The sequence below is a fragment of the Cryptomeria japonica genome, chromosome 5, assembly GCF_030272615.1.
Source record: "Cryptomeria japonica chromosome 5, Sugi_1.0, whole genome shotgun sequence".
Classification (NCBI taxonomy): domain Eukaryota; kingdom Viridiplantae; phylum Streptophyta; class Pinopsida; order Cupressales; family Cupressaceae; genus Cryptomeria; species Cryptomeria japonica.
The window spans coordinates 705,881,215-705,901,853 of NC_081409.1; the positions used below are offsets into that span (position 1 = coordinate 705,881,215).

Here is a 20,639-nt window from a genome sequence, read left to right on the forward strand (position 1 = left end):
AAATATTGAGGATCTAGACAAGCTTTTGCTATTTTTTGATCTTTTTGGGTTTGGATTTTTGAGACTTTGATTGATGGATGAAAGTTAATTGTTTTAGGATTGCATATTTTCCTATGTCCAAAATGTAGGTTATCGGATGATCTTTGTTGATAGTGAAATGTTAATAGATGCTAATGAGGTTTAGGAAATGAGGACTATGATAGATGGAAGTTTGGTCTAATTTTATTGAGGATAAAATGGGGATGGGGTGATAATTTCAATGGATTTTCCTAAGGTTACTAGTGGTCTATTTTAACAACCTCTATTCAAATTTTTTGGAGTATGGTTTGTAGGTTTTTTTGGTGCAAACTAGCGCAAGTGATGAGATGCAAGCTAGAGGTGCTAAAATAATGTAGGCACTAAAAGGACCAATACAAATGTTGAAAAGACTAGCATAGATGCTATGAAATAATTGGAGGCATTGAAATAGTGTAGGCACTAAGAGGACTCCAATGATAAGTGCAAGTGCTAAAAAAAACTAGGGAAAGTGCTAATTTGAGACACCGAGTGGATGTGATTTTTTTGAGGTTTTTTAGCAAGAGATATCAAACACAAAGACAAAATGGCTAACTCTAATCTTTCAGGGTAATAAGGATAAATGACTCATCCTAGTTTATCACACAAAAAATGCTAAACACTTTGTACAATCCTAAAATTAATCAAGTGGGTTTGTTAATCCTTGTGGAATCACAAGGCTAACATCCATTTTCACTCTAGTAGAATGACAACATCCATCCCCTTAGTATAATATTACCACATAGATGGATAACTAAGGAATACAAGGTCATGTACCATCTTACACTCGTTACCTTAGAGGACTAACCTTGCCCAAATTTAGCTCTATCTCATCACGTAGAGACATAATGTGAGCACTTTATCTCCTTAGTATTAGTGCACCTCAAGGAAAAATGACCAAAATTTCTTAAGATAGGCTTTACAAGATATCTAGGGGAGTTATCTAAATATGCAATGTACACAAGGCACGACCGTGAATATTAGTCCATCACAAGCATGGGTCAGGAATGATACTTAAGTTGCTTGGACTAAACTTGCATCTGTATCTTGTGATCACCCAAGATTGGGAATTTTCTAGACATGATGTGACTATATTGGGCTACAAATTTTGTTCTCACCCCTTTTTATAGCATGTCGATAACACGTGCTTAAGGTCATCCCTAGGGGTGATGAAACCCCAAGCACGCCTCCTAATGGGTGAGACAACACTAGGGGTTTTCTATCACCTAAGTTCACACTATCACAAAGGGATGGTATACACACAAAATAAGTGACCCTTGAGATCTAATCTAATCATAAAATAAAAGTTTGCAAGGTTTTTTATCACCCAAGTTTGCATAGAGCGCAAGGGGAGAGCATACACCAATTGCAAACCTTCCAAACATGACAAACAAGTTCATTAACCAACTACTCTAATTTTAGTGCAATTAAACTAGTAAAATAAAAAGACATTGACAAGTGAAACTTGCACAAAATTAGTTAATAGTTGCCAAATAAGCTCTTTGATAGGTGTTATACAACTACACAACTCATTAGTGGTTAGAAAATCAAGAAAGACAGCTGAAAATAGTGCAGGTACCAAATCACAAAGTGAAAATGCTAAAGGGTCTAAGCACTAAATAGATTGGCATAAGAACTAAACTATCCTACACTGGTGCTAATCTATCTTGTGCAGGAACTAAACTAATAGAAAGACAAAAGCAAAAGAAAATAGAACACTAGATTAGCAGAGGTTCTACAACACAAGTCTCAAGTGCTAAAAAATGGTTCCTGTAAAGCCATTTATCAATTTCCTACAATTTACTTAATTTTTTTATCAACAAGAAAACAAGGTAGGCAATTGTAATAATTATTTTAGCCAAAAAACCAATAAAAAATAGAACAGACACAAGCAAAATATAAATGATTAGAGTGAGGTAGAGGCACTAAAGTGTAGGGTGCAAGTGCTAAATAGCACAAACACTATTGTGCCAACCCCATAGGTGGAGGTGCTCAATCATATTGTGCAAATGCTAAATGACAACTTGAAACTTGATAAATCACACACCAACTTAAAATTTTGATTGATATTTAGGGACATAGGTCCCACTAGACATGCCAAAATGTAGGAGAGAAAATGATGAAGATAAAAACATGAAAAGGTAATAAAAACAACATAAAACAAATTCAAATGCTTGTAACTTCACTCTCCGTGATTGAGCTAAAGTGATGCACTCAACTCACTTGATTTTCTCTTGACTTAGCTAGATGTGCATTGCTCTCCAAGCAACATAACCTTAATGATTCTATAACTAAAATATTGGCATAAGGATGAAATGAATTCAAGTGATGGTGGATGAAGGAGGAAACTTTAATTTACAGATTTTTCAATGGAAGAATGGAGGGCTAAGATGCAAAATGACATGAAGGGTTGAGATTGAATGCGAAAAGGTGGCAAGAGGGTTGAAGGCTTAGCCTTGTGACAAATATCATAAGGTGGAAGAATGTGAGAATGGCATTTGTCATGGGGAAGAGAGCAAGGTGTGCTCACACATGTGTGAGCACATCTTGGGAAGCACTGTAAAGGAGACGACAAATTGAAACAAAAGAGGAAAAATGTAAGAGGTGTAGGATTGGAAAGGTGAAAAATGGAGAAAAGAGGAAAGTGTAGGGTGGCTCTATTGGGAAGAGCATTCTCACACTTGTGCAAGAAACCAATAAAATAATTGGTCAAATGATGAGTTGGCAGAGTGGAAGTGACATGTGCATGCAAGCATTTATGAGGGCTTGGAGGACACATGCCACATGACTACAAGTTTGGGGATTTGAAAGAATTTAAAATTGAAGAAAATGTTAATGAGGATTAAAATATGCATTAGTTACCTAGTCATTGTATTAATTAACTAATTGAGAATAGAAGAATTTATGTGGATGAGACTGAGGTTGGATTTAACTTAATTCAATTAATTAACTTCTCAGGAGGAATGGTTAAAATGTAATTAATTACGAAAGGTTTATAGATAATTAAATATAATTTAATTAATTATTGAGGTATGAAGAATGAGTTGAAGGAACTCAAATTAATTAAATAAAATGTTTATTTAATAAATTCAAGCAGTCAACTTTAGGGTGTCTACACTACCAATATCCAAAATATTTAAAATCACTCTTGTCTCTATCATAACTTTGTTCTACATCAATTATTTTTTATATTAATCAATAAATATCAAAGCCTAGTTCTCACATTAGGTCACCCTATCATTCATTACATTTCTAATCAAGTCCCAAACCCATCACTAGCTTAAATTCCACCGTCGTCAATTACACTGATTGCTTGGTACATTTTCCAACTTTATAGAAATCATTAAATCAATCAACAAGGCTTGACTAAGGCAAGGGAATCTAGTTACCTTCCTCTCCTAGCACAGTATGTTCCAATGATGTTTTTCAAGACCACCAAGTTTTTTATTTGTAGGTGTGGGTTTATGAGAGTATTTTTTACAAGTATCAAAGCTCTACATACACTAATTTAGAGCCATACCACATGGGTCTAAAACACACCAAAAGAGTATGAAATTGAACATACATAAATTACGAGAATGATCTAATTTAGATTTCATCATCTTCTTCTAACACACCTAGATTTAAGTGATTCTAAACTCTAGTTAAAAATATGATCAAAATAATTTTGGTATTGATTTATATAGTTGTGTTATATGTTAATTTTTATTAAGAAATAAAATCTATTTTTCTTTGGAAACATAATTTAGAGAGTATTAGATATAATTTAATTTAATTAATTTAATTGAGAATTAAGGAAACAACTTTTGGATTTGATTGTGTAAGATTTTTACCATCAACATTTCGGATTACCACTCAATCAAATCCAGAAATTGTTTCCTTAATTCTCAATTAAATTAATTAAATTAAATTATATCTAATACTCACTAAATTATGTTTCGAAAGAAAAATAATTTTTATTTCTTAATAAAAATTAGCATATAACATTAAACTATATAAATCAATACCAAAAGTCATTTAAAAATATTATTGCAACTACGAAATTTGAGAATCCATAGATTAAATTTTTTATATAAGAACTTTTATTGTTGCAAAACAAATTATTCCAAACAAAGGAGCACGCAGCCACAAACAACGATCAGATAGATTCTTTTTCACAGCGTAGTTTCCTTTCTTTTCCAACCAGCTTTCCTCCCTTCCATATGACCGGGTGCTAATAAACGGTCTGTTAAAAAGAGCTTTAATTATTCATCGCCTGTACTGCAATTGTACACCCATATTTTTTCGTTGGGGTTTTCAAAGCTGAACAAGACGAATCAAAGCCGAATAATTTTTTTCTATACGATACGATTCACCGCGATTTCTCAGCCGCCACAAATCCGCTGTCTATATGGTAAGTGTTTTCCGTCTTTTTCTCTTCAATTGCGCAATGAAATAACCCTTTTTTGTTTTTCGTTTTTGTGTGTTCAATACTTCTTTTTGATCGTTTTTTAACTTTTAATTTTTTTAAACTTCAGTTTTTACTCATAGCATTCTCATTTTGCATATGATAATCAGAAGCCCTGTTTGGGTTTCGCTGCAATTTAGAAAGAAATTGTATGCCATTTATAAATGCTGTTAATGTTCTGCAATGCTTATGAAATAACATATGTAAAATAAATAACTGGCTTTTTTGCATTGATTCATCGCCGAAGGGATTTGAATATAGCACCTCAGGTGACCGAACTGCGGCAACTTAAGGCTACACCGCACTCACTTGTACAGATAACTTTAAATGTCGAGGTTATAATTAAACTGCTTTTTGTTGAACTATGGTTCGAATTTTGGGTGTTTAAAGGGTTTTAACTGTAATACAGTGCCAACTTACAGAGGGAGGACAAGGAGTAGTAATTTGACTATTATCTGTCCTTGCAAGATGCCCTCTTTATAGATAGCTTATAAATTAACAGACATTACCTAGATAACAACAGCAAGCTAAAGGGTACCGCAAGGAACGACATCGAAAGTATTGTTGAGATAGACAAAGGATGGTAACATAGCATGTCGAGGACTTGCACCTCAAAGCTTGTTTTCAGATTGGCGGACATTATGTAGCTTGCTGTGCTTCGATTGATTGCTTTATGTTAAGAAAATAGTTAAATACTACTAGAACAACCTGGTTTCATCTGTTGTCCATTCAATTAATTAGCGGCCAGATAATTATCAGGGAAGGAAGCTTAGCTGAGTTTAATCCCGGGTCATCATTATGGCAACAGCTCTTAAAATAGGTGGTTTCTGAGGTATTACCTCCACCAACCATTGTGCCAATGTGGAAGTAGGCTGTCGAGTGCAAATTTCTGTTGATGTGTTAGCTTTCCCTCGCTCTTTTGTTCTAATATATTTGGTGGTCTCAGTCTCATGCTTGTGGGCCCTTTCTAGCTTCTGTTGGGTTTTATCTGATGTTAAAAATGTATAAGCCATTTACGACAGTGGCATAATACTATAATATGATGGGATTTTGCTCTAGATTAATGCTCTTCTCGCCCTTTACCATGGCATATTGGACCTTTAAATTGATCTAATTATGTCTCATCTGTGATAGCAGCATGCAATATATTCTACCAATGACTCTACTATTCCTAATTTTAACCATAGTAGACATGTTTGTAAAGGCATAAGAATGAGAGTTTAATAAAAAAATAGAAACTTAAAAATATTTTTAAGTGAAGATATTTGGGGAGAAAAAGAGAAGAAATGACAGATTTCTTTTCCTACTTAGCATCCTTAAATATTGGGTGGTAAATAACTTCATAAAGAATGTTTATTTTAGGGCAATAGAAGTTCACACTTGAAGTCAACTAAGGTCAGAGACGTTGACAAAAAGGGAAGATGTTTTATGCTTATGACCAAAAAAACAAAAGCTGTGGTTTTGTCTTTTGATTTGGTGGTTTTCAGATTTTTTAGTTTTTCCAGATATAATGACTGATTTTTTGTGCTTCTTCAGCCATCACATACACAGTTAGTAGCTAGTTGGATAATGTAATAAGGTTTTATTTTACAGTTGATTCTCACTTGGTGTTACACGTCAGGAATAATAGGTAAGTCTCATACCACGAATGAAGAGTAATGTCAAAATATGAACCATCTGTATCACTGTATATTATAAACTAGGCATTTACTTCTTAATAATACAATTTCATAACCCTATATATCTAGGTCTTTTCCCTGTTACTTCTCTAACCCAAACTGAGGAGAGAAAAATTATTGTGCTAGGGCTCTTAGAGACCAATCAACAAGCAGGCTCCCTCAAGGTTTCCAGATGCAGGCCCTTACCCCATCTTGGGACTATTCCCTCAAGGTTTCTGGTATACCCGTCTTTACCCCATCTCGGGATTAACCAATCAACAAGCAGGCTCCCTCAAGGTTTCCGGATGCAGGCCCTTACACCATCTTGGGACTATTCCCTCAAGGTTTCTGGTATACCCGTCCTTACCCCATTCAACAAGCAGGCTCCCTCAAGGTTTCCGGATGCAGGCCCTTACCCCATCTTGGGACTACTTCTTCAAGGTTTTTGGCATACCTGTCCTTACCCCATCTCAGGATTGCCTGACTTGTGAGGATTTAGACCGCCTTTCCATTTGCACAAATCATTCCCATCCTCCATAGGAATTAGCAGAAATATCAAGAACTAGGCTATGAGAATACTAAATTCTCATGAATTATGAATATGCACGAAATTAGGTATGACTGTCATACATATTGCAGTCTATATTAATATTACTATTAAATTCTGCATAAGAACATTATCAGGCTTCATATATTAAGCACATCCCCATGCATACCACCAAGAACATGGATGTTACTGCCTGTAACTTAATAACAGTTCTGATCTGATCCGATCCATGGTGTTGTCACTAGATGCTTTTGTTTCCTTTCCTTTATATCTCTCAATGTGAGGTAGGGGTCAGATCTCTTCATCATGTATGCCCTTTGGCAAGAGACACACCCTTTCACCATTAGCACCCTTTGAAAGAGTGCAACTCTTCATTATTTCTGCCCTTAGAAAGGGACACAACCTTTCACAATCAAATCTGCACTTATTTAAATCAGATCTGCACTTCTCATTCCCAAATTATCCCCCTCCCAAATGCTAGGTTCTCTTCTCCCTTTTATATCTCATGTTGAGGGAGTCACAAGTTTCCATTTCATGTCTTTTGACCCTTCATTAACTCAATTTAATTTTAATTATATTCTTTTATATTTTAATTTTATTATTATTATTATTATTATTTATTATTAAATTCAATTTCAAAGTGGGGACATTACAAAATATCGAAGTATTATTACACTACAGAGAGTCCCACTACTTAGAAATTGTTTAGTTTGACAAATGGATGCATACTAATTCTCCAAAAAGGAGAAAATGAGTTTCTTTGTGAGCCCCTCATCTTTCTTGTTAAGCACTCTCTCCCATAAATCTGGGTATCTTTTCAAAGTACTGTCTCTATCAATCTACTTGACAGCTGACACATATGACTGAAAATGATGTTCTTGTGAGCTCCCCATCTTTCTTGCTAAGCAATCTCTCCCATTAAACTTTGTATCTTTTCAGAGTAGAAATGCTACTGTCTCTATTGGTCTCCTTGACACATGACTGTATCGACACTAATCCAGAAATCCATATGCATATTCCAACTGAAAATCTCAAAGGAGTACAATTAGTGAATGAAACATTCCATTTACTGGAAAATCATTATTATATTGAATTCCAAATTTTATATTGCAGCACTAAATGATTGTTACAATTCTCTGCCATGTTACTCATAGTTGAAAGCATTAAGGAGATTTTCTTGAATTTTACAAAAAAGTTTGACATTTAAGAATGGTAGACAACGATTCATCTGTTAAGATAGTTCAAAAGAAGAATCAAGGACCAGTGATGAAGGAAGGATGCCTCAAAGCAATAACTGAACAGATGAATGAGGAAAATGCAAAAAATGAAAAGCTTAAACAATCGCTGTTGACAAAAATTCAATGGTGTAAAGGATTAAAAAAGAGCTAAGTTGCTGGGTTCTTCACTAGGATCCCTCAGGTCCCGGTCAGAGTCCAGGTTCGGTTCTCCTTGGGTCTAGATAGGGTCCGACCCAAACCCTGTGGGTTCGTCCCTGCCGAACCCAAAAGAACCTGGGAGGAATTTTAATGAATTTCGCAGAACCTGTCAGGAATTTGGCGGAAAAGACATTTTTGTTGATTTTTTTAAATGCCGAAAAGGCAAATTTGACCCCCCAACCCTAATTTCATGTCTTAAAACACTGAAAAGGTAAAACCTACTTCATTTTTGCACAATAGAATGAAAAACATAACTTCTTTGCTCCATTGCTGAACTTCGTTTTTTGCTTGCCATTGCTCAAGGAGAGTTGAAGATTGAAGATTGATTTTTGAAGATTGATGGAGGATGATGATGATATTTTTGATGACCCATATGATATTTGTTCAGTGATGGCTGATTGTTGTAGCTTGACATTATTATTTTTGAACTAAAACATTAATATGGTGATGTATTTGTTGATATGAGATTTTCACAACCCACAAAATTCTTCTGTGAGCAAACTTCTGGAAAAGATTGTATGCGAGTTGATGGATCAGAGTGTGATCTGAAATGTTGATCCAAAAACTCGCACACAATCTATTCCAGAAGTTTGCTCATACAAGAATGGTGGTGTATTTATTGTTTTGCTATGTTATTTGAACTAAAACTTTAATATATGATGGTGTATTTTGAACTTAACTACTGCTGCATATATGTATATATTTTTTGTTTTTATATGTTTTTGTACGAATGAACCCAAAAGCCCCAAATTTTTTTTGGCCAAACCCGCGAACCCGAATCTTGAACTGGAACCTGAGCTTGAACCGGAACCGACAACTTAGAAAAAGAGTTGTTGATTTGAATTGGATTCAACTACGCCAATGAAGCACAAATTAGGTTGAACTAGTAGGATATAAGGTCATTGAAATTATACATGGAAATTGAAGTAGCAGTACATAATAAGTTCCTTGAAGCCTTAAATAAAGCTTATGAAACTTATGTGTTATAAATTTATCCATTAAGGCTGAGGGAAAGTAGTGATGGACATTAGAGTTTAGCTCGAGAAGGGGTATGAAAATTTATCCAGCAAAAGAAGTATGGATTAAGCTTGACAAGTTTAAAATTGAAATCAAAGAGAAAGAAGAAGAGATGGAAAGATAATAAGATATCTTGTTTGGCTTTGTAGACACTTAAAATTGTCTATTTACATTTGGTCGATTTATCCTTTAATTCATTTATTTCCACTATCCCATGAATTAAATAATTCGTTATTATTTGATTAATTTTTGATATTCTTCTACTTTTTAGCCTATTCCCCTAGGTAATTAATTTAATTAATTTACTTAGTTGACTATACCCCCATAGCCCACTTCATCTATTGAATTAAAGAAATCCTCTTATTTATTTTATTTATTTCATTTATCCTTTTTTCCTCCAAATGGAATTAAAGTGAATTTTCAATTCCCCACTCATTCTCTCTCCAAATGTCAAATCCTCCAACATTTCACGCTTGCACCTTAATCCCACATTTAATCTCACTTAATTCATCCCTAAAGATTTGCACATTCCTAATCCAAGAAGGGGTGACACTTTTGCTGTAAATGGCTTCCTAACTTGCCCAATCAACCTTAAAGGCTTTTTCCTTTTGGGAAGGCAATCCCCATGGGTCCTCTGCCAAGTTGTCACATCAAGGTATTTTAAATATTTTTATTCTTTTTCTCCCCTACTCTTGGAGTGTATGGACAAGAAATGCCTTTATGGCAAGATCTTGTCCATACTCCAAGTGTACTCCTTCAGCCACCACCTTCCTCACATCCTCTCCCATGTTGCCACTTGGCAACCTTTCATGCGTTGAGATAACCAATTGATCCTCCACCATTGATTTCCATCAATCAATCTCAACCCTCCATTGCATTCTCCCCTCAATCATACTATCAACTCTCAGCCATTTTTCTCATAATATATAATCACATACCTTGAGAGAACCAATTGATCCTCCACCATTGATCTCCATCAATCAATCTCAACCCACCATTGCATTCTTCCCTCATTCATACTATTAATACTTAGCCATTTTTTTCATAATATATCATCACATGGTATTTTGAACCTAAGAGCACCGTTATGCTGCTGAAATTCTTGTGAGCACACATCGAAATCAACATCGTTGGGCAAATCTACACGACAAGGAGACCAACATACATTGTTTTCGATGGATTTCATGACGGTTTGACCCCATTTTCACCTTATCTTAATTGTTGTTGTATTTTGTGATTTAGAATTGATTTTAATGCTATTTGGGTTCCTTTGAAATTACATTTCACTGCATGGAGGCTTGTGACAAAAGAAGAAAGAACGTTTTAAATTTATGAAATATTGAAAGATATTATATAGGACTTGCAACAATACCTTATTAATCCTTTTTTTAAGTATAAGTTGGTAGTTAAACTCGTATTGACATATCCATTGCTATAAGCTTTCTTAAAAAGTCTATAACATTTTCACAAAAACAAATGACAAGGAAATGCATGTAAGAAGCGAACAAGTTTTTTGAAAAGACATTATCAAAAGCTAAAATGTTTAAGAGTAACTAATATACATGGAATTTTTTTATAAATAATTGGTACCACTACAAACTGTTTAAGTGTATTGACAAGGAAGAAAGATGAGAGTTGGATGAAAAAGGTTAATATGAGATTATTGATTTGTTTCATCTTATGTAGCATTGCCAAGGAAAATGATAAAGTTATGTTATTTTCGAGGAGATAATGAAGGACTTAAGGTCTGAGGAAAAGCTCCCCAACACAACTTTTTAGAAATGAGAAGGCTGTTTGGGGATTACTTGGCATTTAGCAAACAAGAGATCGTATTCTTATCAAGAGATTTTGACATATCCGATGGCATCATTTCCTTATAGAAATTGACTTGAGAACTAGATTATCATGATGTTGAGGTCAGATAGTTTACGTGGAAGAGATGATTCTGCAACTCGGGTTTAGCGTTGCATACTTTTGGTAATGCTGTTCTCTTTGAAGTTTGAACAATGCATTGGATATTAATGTTCACGATCAAGGAGGAGTCAGTATCACACTATTCAGCAGTTTCATCTTTCTTTTTATTAGATGAATGGAGGGCACTATTCACAACCTCTTTTGAATTTTTCTGTGTGGATGACATTTTCAAAATAATAAAAGATCTTGTAATGTCGAATAATGGTGTTGTAAATCATAAATAATGAAACTATAGAAAAATTATTTAAATAGGAATTTCTTGGAGACAAGACTGAATCTTAAGCCACAATAAAAAGGCTAGCTAGCATATATTGAAAATGAATAAATTACATGGGAAAAGTTTGACTGTTGACAAGAGATAGTGAAGATAATGGCACATCGAGAAAAGAAATTGCTGTGAAGGGTAAAGAAATACAAATTCTTATAATAGAACATGCAGAGAACGATTGTGAGATAGATTAAGTAAGTCAATAGCTAGCAACTATTGATGACACCACAACAGAATTTTAAGTTGAAGTCAAAAAGTCACAGTAGAGGCTTAAAACTAGTGACGGCCAAGTTTAGAAAAATGCAAGTCCATGGTGGAAGATCACAATGAGAAACTTGCAATCGTGGTACATAGGATAGTTTAAGATTGAGCTAGCATTCCCTAGGATAGTTTAAGATTGATAAAACATAAACAATGTAATGTCCCCTACTAAGTTTAGGCCTGATTTAATCATAAGTAATCTATTTCCATATACTTATGGCTTAAACTAGATTGATTAGGAAACACTTCCATCTTAACATGAACCAAATCAGGGATATTCCATAGTCCAATTGGATTATCAATTATTAAATTGTTCATTCCCTATACTAGGGAATTAATTTTGTCATTCATAATTCTTCTGTCTGTTTATTATCTAATGAACTCTTCCAGATTTACAATCAAATATTGTTATTTGTCTGATTAAGACATTTTGTATATATATATGTGTGTGTGTGTGTGTATGTATATGTCTATGTTCTTATTGATATTACATCATTATTATATATACAAATATATTATCCTTATTTTGATTTGAACATTTAAATAAACAAATTAATGAATTATATTATACTATAAATTATTTATATATTTATTAACTACCTATTTATTGATTACCTATAATTTGGTTTATTATATAATACTGCAGAACAGGCTCCAAAAATTATTATTATCAAAATTTCTGCATAAGAACATTATTATCTAACGAACTCTTCCTCAAATATTGTTATTTGTCTGATTAAGACATTATGTATATATATATGTGTGTGTGTGTGTATATGTGTATGTATCTGTATATGTTCTTATTGATATTACATCATTATTATATATACAAATATATTATCTTTAGTCTGATTTGAACATTTAAATAAACAAATTAATGAATTATATTATATTATAAATTATTTATATATTTATTAACTACCTATTTATTGATTACCTATAATATGGTTTATTATATAATACTGCAGAACAGGCTCCAAAAATTATTATAATAATTATAATTATTATATTATTATTAATATTTATATAATTATCAAAATTTCTGCATAAGAACATTATTGTACTTCAAATATTAAACATACCTCTATAACCGTGCTGCCAGATATTCTATCTTCCCTCTCTAAATACGTATTGAATAGTTCCAGTGCCAAGAGTAATGCCTTTTACGAATGGTATTCCCTAACAGCCATGTCTTCCACTAAATATTATTAGTTAATTTACTTAATATCCTTTCCCTTAATCATACTTCTTAATAAATGTTTGTTATTGTCTAATCATAACTATAAGACATTATGTATATATATATGTGTGTGTGTGTGTATGTGTGTATGTATCTGTATATGTTCTTATTGATATTACATCATTATTATATATACAAATATATTATCTTTAGTCTGATTTGAACATTTAAATAAACAAATTAATGAATTATATTATATTATAAATTATTTATATATTTATTAACTACCTATTTATTGATTACCTATAATATGGTTTATTATATAATACTGCAGAACAGGCTCCAAAAATTATTATAATAATTATAATTATTATATTATTATTAATATTTATATAATTATCAAAATTTCTGCATAAGAACATTATTGTACTTCATATATTAAACATACCTCTATAACCGTGCTGCTTCCCTCTCTAAATACGTATTGAATAGTTCCAGTGCCAAGAGTAATGCCTTTTACGAATGGTATTCCCTAACAGCCATGTCTTCCACTAAATATTATTAGTTAATTTACTTAATATCCTTTCCCTTAATCATACTTCTTAATAAATGTTTGTTATTGTCTAATCATAACTATAAGTTATTAATTGCTAACTATGTCTTAAATGTTTTAATTGATATTTGTTTGATAACATCATCCTATTTAAACTTATCTGATTGGAATTTGCTTAATGATTTATATATATATATATATATATATCAAAGAAACGGAACTCGGACTCGGACTCGGACTCGGGACTCGGAGTCAGACTCGGCTAGACTCAGCAAAGTGAAAAACTCAAGAAATTTAGAGATTTTTAAAGATTTAAAACTCGTTTCATGCACCCTTTATTAAATTCACCTTAAAGACACAATAACATCATCAAACTCGGCTCATTTGATTACATACACAAGTATACATCAATCACATAAGCATAAACGAAAATTGTAGCTGAAGGAAATAACAAACATAGATATATAAATATTGTCAAATGTATACAATATTACAAAACTCATGGAATAAAAAATCCATGTCATCATATGATCATCATCAAATGTTCCATACAAATACCAAAGGTAAATACAACTACAAGTCTATGGCTCAGAGGAGTCTGCATCCCCCGACCCCGACCCCCTGCGAAGGCGTCTAAGGTAGGTCTTGGATGATTCGGTAGCCATAGCCTCTCCCTGTGACACCATGCCAACCTCACCAACATCAGGAATATCTGTGTCACTATCTGCCTCTGGCTCTTCTGTCTCTGCTCGTGCTCTCTGCTCCTCCTCTGCCATGGATACAGCCTCAGCCTCTATATCTACTTGGTTGACCCAATCAGTGTCATCATCACTAAAGATAGCCACAAGTTCTATTTCAGTGGCCCACTTTGCTTCAGGATCAACTTCATCTAGAATGATAGGGGAGATGTCAGCTAATTCATTCTTTCTCATTCTCAGGTAGAGGTTGCAGTGAACAAAGACAAGATCATACATCTTCTCCACAAATAATCTATTGCGCCTCTTGTAGTGTATGTGCTCAAACATACTCCAATTGCGCTCACAACTAGATGCATTGCATGGTTGGCTCAAGATGCGAATGGCCAACTTTTGAATATTTGGTGTCTTTGGGCCAAAAAAGTTCCACCAATTATTTGAGTTTGAAATGAGAAAAATAAATAAAATCAGTCTCACTCTTGAGTCCTCGACTCTCATAATCTCGTTTAACAATATACAATAAAACTAAAATTAAGCCTTAGAATGTATTTTTACCTGGCATCATAGTTGTCCTACTTTCTTTGGCGATAGGATGAGAGAAGGTCTCCCCTTTTGCATTTGAGAACTGTTTACTCTCGCATAAGTTGGGTCTGAGTACAACCAGTAGGTGCCATCTTCTCCATGATTGAGTACAACCCATCAAGGACCTCCTCATCAACCTTGAAAGTAGGGCTAAAATGGAATGCCGGATTCAGATAATAGGCTGCTGCATGGATGGACCTATGAAGCTGATTATGCCATTTCCTATCAATGATCTCCCAAATGGGACAATACCTGCTCTCATCTCCTCCATAGATGGATTTGAAGGCCTCCTTTGCCCTATCCATGCCCTCATATATGTAGCCCATTGCGGACTTTTCTCCATCCACAACTCGCAAGAGAACCACCAAGGGTTTAACAAACTGCAAAATTGAAAATATTGTGTAATTTAGAAAAATGAGCAAATAAGAGAAAATGATGAATAATTTATAAAACAAAAATTTAAATTGTAGAATTTATAAAAAATTTACCTTCACTATCTCATCACAAGGGTTCCAAAAGCCTCCCTCATAAAAAATGCAGTCTACCATATCTATCCTTGCAGGGGTAGTAGCATAGGATGAGGAAGACCACTCCTCACCAACAACCATACATCTCAAGGCCACCTTACAGCGAAGCATGGACTGCAATGTAATGAAGTTTGTGCCAAATCTGGTGATTCCAGGACGAGCTAACTCCCTCTGGTCTGTGTATTGTCTCATAAGAGCCAACACCCATGAATAATTATATATAAATTTGCAAACATTTCTCGCCCTTTCTACACATCTCTTAGCCCATGGGAGTTTTCCAATATCCTCCAACATGAGGTCAATGCAATGGGCGGCACATGGAGTCCAAACTATAGATGGGTGCCTCTCCATCAATAGTTTACCTGCAACAACATAATTTGTTGTATTGTAATTAATGAAGTTACAAAATAGTAATTAATTTGCAAACAAAATTAGTTTGTAATCAAAAGTTTACTTGCAACAACATAATTTGCTGCATTGTCGGTCACCACTTGCACCACGTTCTCCTCACCCACCTCATCGATCACCTCCTCTATTTTCTCACATCGGAATGTGGCATTCTTGCAATTTGCGGAGGCATCAACGGACTTGATGAAAACGGTGCCCCCTGAAATAAAAAAATAAAGCAAGATCAATGATCATTCAATAAATTATAAATCGTTAAATGAAAAATAAAAAATTAATGACTAAATGAAACTAAAATTAATCAATCACCTACGGAAGAAACGAGAAAATTAAGGAGAGTTCTATTTCTCCTATCCGTTTAACCATCAGTCATGATGGTGCAACCTTTAGTGCTCCATATTTGGCGCTGTTCACCTAATTCCCTCTTCACATCATTCACCAATTCAATCAAAATGGATCCCCTCAAATCAGGCTCAGAAGGGGCTTTGAACCCCGCCCCGCATATGGTAAGGGCATCAACCATTTCTTGCCGATAAGGATACCTGTCGCAAATAAAATAAATGAGATAAGTTAAGTATGTACTATGTAGTATGTATGGGAAAAAATAAAACGAAGAATCAAAGTAATAAAATTAAAACAATCAAACATAAAACATTCACCCGGCTGTAAAGAATGGAACACTGCCATAGACCCAAAACTTGCCAACTACCATTTTAGCGGCATCATGGACCTCCTTGTTCCAACCCATGCTCTCAAGCGACTATTGGGACCCAGGAGTAGTACGAGGCGCAAAGAAGGTATCCAACCTAGATTTACGAATTCTAGGTCCAATGCTAACACTCCCACTACCACTGGTAGTGCTAGGAACATGAGTAGCGGCACTTGTAGAAGCAGAAGCGCTAGCACCAGCAGTAGCATGGTGAGTGGGACGATATGGAGGCATGGAAGAAGGCCCTCCAACACAACCTAAAATTGTCCCACTTCCAATGGCCGCAAGATCATCCTTTTGCTTCTTTTTGTTTTCAATTGCTTCAACCATTACATAGCACTCGCGTATGGCCTCAGTCATTGCTTCAGTGCATGGGTCGGCATCATGGCCACACACACCAACAATATGGTATTTCAATCTATAAATGCCTCCATGGAATATTGTTTTGCAAAACATACATTTTGTTTGCCCCTTTTTTTACCTAGGAAAATCTTTGTGAAATTTCCAAGCGGGGTCCTGTTGGTGTCTGTTTTATCATCTACCAAACATTAGAATAAGATACCCAAAGGTATTCTATCCTCTCCTGAAAAATCACTGCTGATTCCAAGGTCTATATGTGCGAACAAACAATTTTAGTGGGATAGCTACTTGGGTAGTGTATGCTGAAAATCTCAAGGGGGACTTACCTTTACAAATGTCTTTCAAGCTTCTGGACTTAGATAAATTAGTCAATTTCAAGCTCTCTCTCTTCTTTTTTTTTTGATTTTCCGAGATTTAGACTTTTAAAAAGGGAAAAAGGGGATAGGGTTAAGAAAGCTGATCTAAACCTAGGAATTTTGGAGACGGTATTAACTAGGTGTTCTTGAGAAACCACACTTTGCTTCGCCACGCTAAGGACAACTACACAAAGTGGGTGCAATCTTCAATGGGTTGTGCTTATGATCGAAGTTTTGGCATACACAGGGGATAGGTTCAGACTAACTTTGCACAGTGAAATGGAAATCATCCTTTCACCAAAAGTATGAGCAGAGATACACCATTAATTAATACTTATCAAATCCTTCATTCAACTCTAACAACTTTGAAAGCAAATCTAAATTAACTTCTAATTAATGTGTTGAGGAAATTGAAACCATGCTAATCACTCAAATAACAAAGATTACAAAGCCTTAAGAGAAAGCGCACATGCAATGTATTATTTGAAAAATGACCTTCACACAACAATATATCAAAAACCTCACACTCTCCAAATGAGAGGAGGTAGCCTTATATAGTTTTCCAGAAAACAATGAACGACCGAGATCAAACAGTGATCAAGGGCCTAGATTGAAAGATAAAAACCCTAATTAGGGTTTCCCAAAACTAACTACCCCTCAACCAATAAGAAAATTACATTTGGGGACACTTGTCCTTCTTGCTAAATATGAACCAACAATAAAAATAGAAGGTTGTTGCATTGTGAAGTGTGCCCTTCTAGAAGCTTCTAGATAAGTTAGGTTCATTGAACCTGTACATGTTGACTCAGAACAATCTGATTGGTTGGAGATGATGAGGCGCCACCTCAGCGTGTTGGATGTCTTCTCCGAATTCTCCAATTTGTGTGAAGAGATTTTCTAAGTATGGAAATTTGATTCTTCTTGTCACCATGTGATTCTGGTTGGGAGCTTGTTTTTGACTCTTCAGGAGATGAAATCCTTCAAGAAGTTGTCTTGATCGCTTCCATAGGATGAAATTCCCCAAGAAGTCTGAAATCCTTCTCATCAAGTCTGAGGACTTTTCTTTCTTGATGCCTTGAATTCGGAGAAGAATTCCTCTAAGCCTTTGTCATAATAGCTCTTCCCATACTTACCCAAATTTTGGCCATCTTTATGCTTGGACGAACCTTGCTCGTGGACTTGTCTTCAATTTTGAAATTGGCCTGAAACTCCATTTGTGTTTTCTTGTGATGATCTCGCCTTTAGCTGCCAATTTATGTTGCGTGAGAGGAGGGTGAAAAGCTCTAGATAACTCCTCACAAATATGAATTGATGCGATCTAAAGTTCATCTTTTCAGACATTCATCGCGTTCAACCATCATCCAAAACCTTGATCAAGGGCAAACTTCCTTGATACCATGTTATTCTCATTCACTTGGGCGGACTTCATGAAGTTTGTTTCTGTTTGCACTTGAGGTAGGGCAGACTTCAAAACCTTTCCTAACAGCTCCAAGGTGGACTTTGCCACATTCATGACCCTTCTCTTTGGGCGAGGTTGAGGAGACTCGTGCACCATTCTTGTTATTGCTTCATACCCCAAGGCGGACTTTGTTGGACTTATTTCAACCTCTATCAAAGATAAGCTAGACTTTTGAGTGTTGGGAACCATCATTTATCACCTTGGGCAGAATTTTTGAAGGTTGGGAACCATCATTTATCACCTCGGGCGGACTTTTTGAAGGTTGGGAACCATCACATGCTTGAGGTCTTAACCATAGGGCGGACTTTCTCCAACTTAGGAACCATAAACCTGCAGGTTAGACGGACTTTACTCATCTTAGGCACCATTCATGCTGATGTAGGGCGGACTTTTTGAGAGTTGGGCACCATCTTATATTCACCACCTTGGGCGGACTTCATCCATCTTTATGGCTCATTGCTTGAGGGCGGAGTTTGTCATCTTTGAACCTTTCATCTACAGCAGGGCGAACTTTGCTGAAGTTAAGCACTATAGACTTGCAGGTTAGGCGGACTTTCTTGATGTCATGCACCATATGTTTTACTTCTTGAGCAGACTTGATTTGATTCTTGGCACCACTTCATACACTTAGCCATATTTCCTCATCCTCAAGGTAAACTTCACTTGATTCTTTTCTCAATACCTCCAAGGTGGACTTTACTAACTGCATGTACCTTACTCATGACGGACTTTATTGATCTTGAGCTCTATGAAGGCAGACTTTATGATGTATAGGAACTTTATGCAGGTTAGGCGGACTTTCTTAACTCCAAGAACCAAGGAGGGCGGACTTTGTTCATCTCTTCATGACCCATTGCCATCACCTTCAAGGCGGACTTTGTTCCTCTTATGCACCATATTCGTTGACCAAGGGCGGACTTGAATGGCTTCTCTCCTTCTTGCACATGGCGGACTTTGTGAGTCTTGTTCTCCATCATGGGGCGGACTTTCCTTGCCTTATGCACTTGGTCTTTGTAGGAGGGCGGACTTTCTCATGTTCACACATCACTTAGCATCTCCTTAGGCAGACTTTGTGAGACTTATGCACTTTTTACTTGCTTCTTATCTTGCCTTAGGGCGGACTTTGGAGGGGTTGATGACACTTTGCCTCAAGGCGGACTTCAAGAGGAACATGATTATGCTTTTGCTTTGGACTCACCCCTAGGGCGGACTTTGAGAAACTTGAGAAACCTTAATCTTTCATTGCAAGGTGGACCTTATTTGATCCATGATCTTAGGAGGGCGGACTTTTTCCATCTTAGGTGCTGCTGATTGCAAAGTAGGGCGGACTTTTTCTGATTCATGATCCAATGCTATCAAGAGTAGGGTGGACTTAGTCAAACATGGGCACTTTGGAGGGTGGACTTCTTGGCTCATGTTCCAATGCTTCGGCGGACTTTCTAATATTTGAGAACCTTTCATTTGTAGTAGGGTGGACTTTTGGAAGGTCATAACCACGCTTCCCTTCCATGAGGGCGGACTTTGTGAAGCTCCTGACATAACATTCACCACCAAACATGATTAGCCAAACTTGGAGAAATACTCAAAAAACTTCAAAATTTGATAACTTCTTTAATTTTAGCCAGATTAACATGATATTCGAAATCCATACTTAGGTAACCCATCTGAAGCGCCATGACCCCTAAAATGTAGGAACTTAGCTTTTTGGGTCAAAACTTGAAATTTTTTGATTGCAATTGATGCAAGCTAGTGGTACCAGTGCAAACCCTAGATCCCCACTCCGAAAAAGAAAAAAGCAGACATCCCTAAAAATAGGGAAAACTTTCTGAAAATAGCCATCCTAGGGATTGAGCTAAAAATGCCAAAAACAAAACTTCCTAAAAAATGGGAAAACGCAAAAAAAAAAATCTTTCCAAAAAATAGAAAGTTGTCTGAATTCGCTCAAATCAATTGCGTTCTTTGTCCTTTGGCGTTTCTGGGCACTTTGACGGTGTCTAGGCTTGCAAAAACTAACTTTCAATCCTCAAGACTCAAACCGTTCAAAATTCAGGCCATTCAAAACTAACAATCTTGGCAATACTGATGCCTGAAGGTCACAAAACCCTAGAAAGCAGGAAAGGAGAGGGTTCCCATTTGCAATGGGGCAATGTG

General features: G+C 35.5%; 1 protein-coding gene across 3 annotated transcripts in view; it reads left to right on the top strand.

Moving 5' to 3' along the window:
- Positions 1-4,150: 4,150 nt before the first annotated feature.
- Positions 4,151-20,639, top strand: part of LOC131075049 (enhancer of rudimentary homolog) — a 61,558-nt gene continuing 45,069 nt past the window's right edge. Inside the window, exon 1 of one of the 3 annotated variants that reach the window (XM_058011838.2) lies at positions 4,151-4,447. Coding sequence is in view for 1 of the 3 variants with exons in the window: in XM_058011836.2 (XP_057867819.1) it covers positions 4,445-4,447 (3 nt within the window). In the remaining 2 variants the exon portion in view is untranslated. The remainder of the gene's footprint in view (positions 4,448-20,639) is intronic. The other 2 variants (XM_058011837.2, XM_058011836.2) reach the window with 2 other exon arrangements.